The 3,638-nt window shown below is 46.0% G+C and overlaps 1 protein-coding gene across 1 annotated transcript; it reads left to right on the forward strand.

The window, feature by feature from the left end:
* The first annotated feature begins 1,141 nt into the window (after nucleotides 1-1,141).
* Nucleotides 1,142-3,067, forward strand: FOXL3 (forkhead box L3). The gene is made up of 3 exons (XM_009979427.2): nucleotides 1,142-1,248; nucleotides 2,071-2,239; nucleotides 2,585-3,067. The coding sequence occupies exons 1-3, from the start codon at nucleotides 1,142-1,144 to the stop codon at nucleotides 3,065-3,067; spliced, it is 759 nt and encodes a 252-aa protein (XP_009977729.2).
* Nucleotides 3,068-3,638: the final 571 nt, after the last annotated feature.

Raw genomic sequence — 3,638 nt, forward strand, 5'->3', positions numbered from 1 at the left:
GGACATGCTTTGTATGAAAGATGCTACAGAAAACAGAAGTTGCATTGCTAGTGGTTCTGCTTTTGTATTTCCATCCAGGTAACTCTCCACACACCAATTTGCTTTCTCTTTTCCAATACCCATTTCCTCCTGGGGCTAGTTCCTGGGACAGAGCTGTCTTCAAATAATTTAATTATCATGTGGCACACACCTTTTTAGTCCCCCTTGAAATGGTGCGTGACGCCTTTGGTTTACATCACTTGTTGGAAAACACTCCAAAGCATTGAAAAACTATTAAATTGTTACAGTATTGGATGCCAACACACAGGGCTATTAGTCTAATTCATCCTTCAGATCAAAGCCCACACAGGCAGCTCTCCTGCCTACAGCTATTTTCCTTTTACTTTCCTGCTTGACAGTAGTCCCTCGTATCCCTCTGTTCTACTTTCTTTGAACATACACATTTTCCTTTAGTCATGGAAATATAATTTATGTCTATTATACCCTATTATAGATTGCAGATCAGGACAAGCGTGCGTTACTGCCCGGAACGTCTGTTTATTGTACGTCGGGTTTCTAAAAATAAATAAATAAGAAAGCCACCCTGCTGCGCTGGGGAGAGAAAAATATGAAGGGGGAGGACTTGGGGGCCGGGGAAAGCTGTGCTCTGCGCTCAAAGTTTAATTTCCAAGTAGAGACCTTGAAGCATGATTTATTAACATCATGCTGTTTGCTTTTGTCACGTTGTGGATGTGGCAGGGGAAGCGCTGGCCCCTCTCCAGCCTGGACCACCCAGCGAGCGGAGCGGAGCTACCGGCGGTGCACACCCCGCTTCAAAGGTTCACCCCCAATTCACCCGCTCTGTCGAGTCCCTGGCTCCGCCAGCCTGTCGGAGGCAACAGCAATAACAACAATAATACGCGCCCCCCCCAAAAAAAAATAAATATCCTAACAGACGAGCTGTCTGGGATGCGAGAACTGCAAATCCAATCCCCACCCCGTCACAGCGAGTGTGTGTGCACGGAGGAGAGGGAGCGTGGGGAGGGGGGAGAGAGGGAACGAGACAGACAGAGGGGAGGGAAGAAGGGAGGAGGGAGTCCAAGCTCTGAGAAACATCACTCCATCTCTCTCACTCCACAGGAGCCGAGCAAGGAGCAGGACGATGTTCGACAACACGCAGTACCCCTATAACTGCTTTAATTACGATGGGGATGATTATCCTACCTGTAGTTCTGACGAAGAGAAAAAATTCACCAGACCAGCGTACAGGTAAGATGAAGTTTTTCCAAGTCCCCCCCATCTCTGGGGAGGTTTCTGAGCTCTGGGATGGTGGGATCACAGTTCTTAGGGGAGCATGGGACCTCTCCCCAGGTGTGCACAGTGGGTCTGGCCCCGGCACAGGTACCGCAGCGGGCGAATTTCCCCCCCTTTCCGTGTTTGAAGTGTTCATGATTGGTTTCCTCCCGTGTGGGATCACAGCAACTCTGGCATGCCCTTGTGGTTTCCTCCTGTGTGGGATCACAGAAACTGTGGCATGCCCTTGAGCCACCAGATCTCAGATGGTCTCCTCCAACCTTCAGGAACCCTGGGAGAAGGGGAATTAAATGTGCAACGTGCCAATGAGTGAATCGGATACGGATAATACCCGGTGCAGTGGGAAGATGCGCGGTGTAGATGTTCACGGGGCACCTAAGGTCCTTTCCGTGAGCAGGCAAGGTCTCCAGTGACAGCGTCTCTGAGCCTGGTCTGTCTCACTGCAGTCTTCCAGCTCAGGGAAACTTTTCTGATGAAATTTGAGAGGTGGGTGATCCTTCTGTAACCCTCCTGTATCTAAGCACTCTGCACTGAGTGCCTGGGCAAAGACCCAGTCAGGACTCAATTGCGGTAACGTCTGCCTGCCACCTCGGGAGCTCAGAGCAGAAAGGCAGTGACAACACACGGGGCTTATCCCTGAGATGTCTCAGGTCAGGGTGCAGATCCACTGGGAGAACTTTTGGAAGCAGGATATAGGCACATGCGTATCCATGTGGTCCTAAAAACTGAGTATGCGGGTTAAGGCGATGGTGTAACAGCAAGTTTTCCTTTTTTCAGCTACATTGCCTTAATTGCAATGGCCATCCAGCAAAGTCCTTCCAATAAAGTCACACTCTCTGGCATTTATGACTTTATAATGAAGAAATTTCCTTACTACAGATCAAATCAAAGAGCCTGGCAGAACTCCATTCGACATAACTTATCGCTTAACAGTTGTTTTGTAAAGGTAAGATCAGTAACTGTATATTTACATACACACTGCACAGCTGAAAAAAATATATGCAGGAATAGCCTCATCACTAGGAAAGAAGGGAAACAAACAGCTGAGCTGTGAATCACTTAAAATCTCGCTGAGTTGTCAATTATAAAGAGTATATCCTTGTCTGATGTGTGCTAATAAATAACAAATCGAAGAGGATGGAGTTTACATCCTATTTGTATAATGAAAGAGAATAGGCTTAAAAGTCTTGTCACATGTGTTTACACCATTCTTGAATGTAAATGAATGCAGATGTTAAGCAGCAGCATCTGTAACACATACACATACTGAACTGCCTTTAAATAAATACAGGTTCCCAGAACAGAAGGGAATGAGAAGGGGAAAGGAAACTATTGGAGCTTTGCAACAGGATGTGAATCCATGCTGGATCTCTTTGAAAATGGGAATTACAGGCGAAGACGGAGGAGGAGGAACGTGAAAAGGGAACATAAGGAGCAGAGACCGAGCAGAGGGAAAAGTCCTTCATCCTCCGACATGTCTTGTATGGACTCTGCTTTAAACAGCATTTCCCCTTCTGAAAATAAACACGAAAGAATTGAATCGGGCCCGAGACTACTGGAGCCTCGTGGGTTTGCTCCAAACAGCATGATCAACAGGCAGAGCCTAAACAACTCTTCCTTAGCAAAATCGGATTCTGAAATTAAATTCAGCATCGATTACATCCTTTCAGCCCCCGACCCTCTGCCCGTCCTGAGATCTCAATATAATATGCAAGAAAATAAATATCATCTACTGGAGGCCCAGCAAATTAATCTCCAGCTCTGGACAATGTGATGTTATTCATTCGTGGTGACAATGTCTGAGTTGCAGTGCATTCAGCAGCCTCATGTCACTGCAAATCAGCCGCCTGCCTCCTCGTTTTCTTCCTGAGCAGTACTCGGAAAGGGTTACCAATTCACCAGCTCGTGCTCTGCCTGTGCCCAAAGACCTTCGCTGAGATTAAAGCATAAATAACAGTTACCAAGATCGGTTTCCACTATGCTGAAATTCATGAAATTCTAGCTTTGTTTTCTAAACTGTCGTGGACATCATTGAACACCGCAAAGAATTTCCTTTCTCCAGCAGAATCTGACAGAGAAGAGACTTGCTTATCACCCATTGCTTTGTTAAAAACAAAGTACATTTCATTCCACCTTCACTGGTGGAAATTAAGATTAATTCTGCTGAAGTATATAGATTAGAACTCAAACTGATCTAAACCAGTGTAGTTCTGTCAACTCACACTGGCTGAGAATGTGTGTGTGTGGGGGGGGAGGGCACTTTCTTTTCTTAAAAGGAATAACAGAAAATCACTCTGTCTTCCCGTATTTTTTTATCTTCGCATCATGTTTCAAACTGTTTTCCA

Source organism: Tauraco erythrolophus, chromosome 17 (assembly GCF_009769465.1).
Source record: "Tauraco erythrolophus isolate bTauEry1 chromosome 17, bTauEry1.pri, whole genome shotgun sequence".
In the NCBI taxonomy this organism is placed as follows: domain Eukaryota; kingdom Metazoa; phylum Chordata; class Aves; order Musophagiformes; family Musophagidae; genus Tauraco; species Tauraco erythrolophus.

Bases quoted from the DNA above. Each gene is read 5' to 3' on its own strand.
- FOXL3 (XM_009979427.2), top strand. From the start codon at position 1,142: ATGTTCGACAACACGCAGTACCCCTATAACTGCTTTAATTACGATGGG. The intron at 1,249-2,070 runs GTAAGATGAAGT...TCCTTTTTTCAG, and splicing joins TTCACCAGACCAGCGTACAG to CTACATTGCCTTAATTGCAA. The intron at 2,240-2,584 runs GTAAGATCAGTA...AAATAAATACAG, and splicing joins TTAACAGTTGTTTTGTAAAG to GTTCCCAGAACAGAAGGGAA.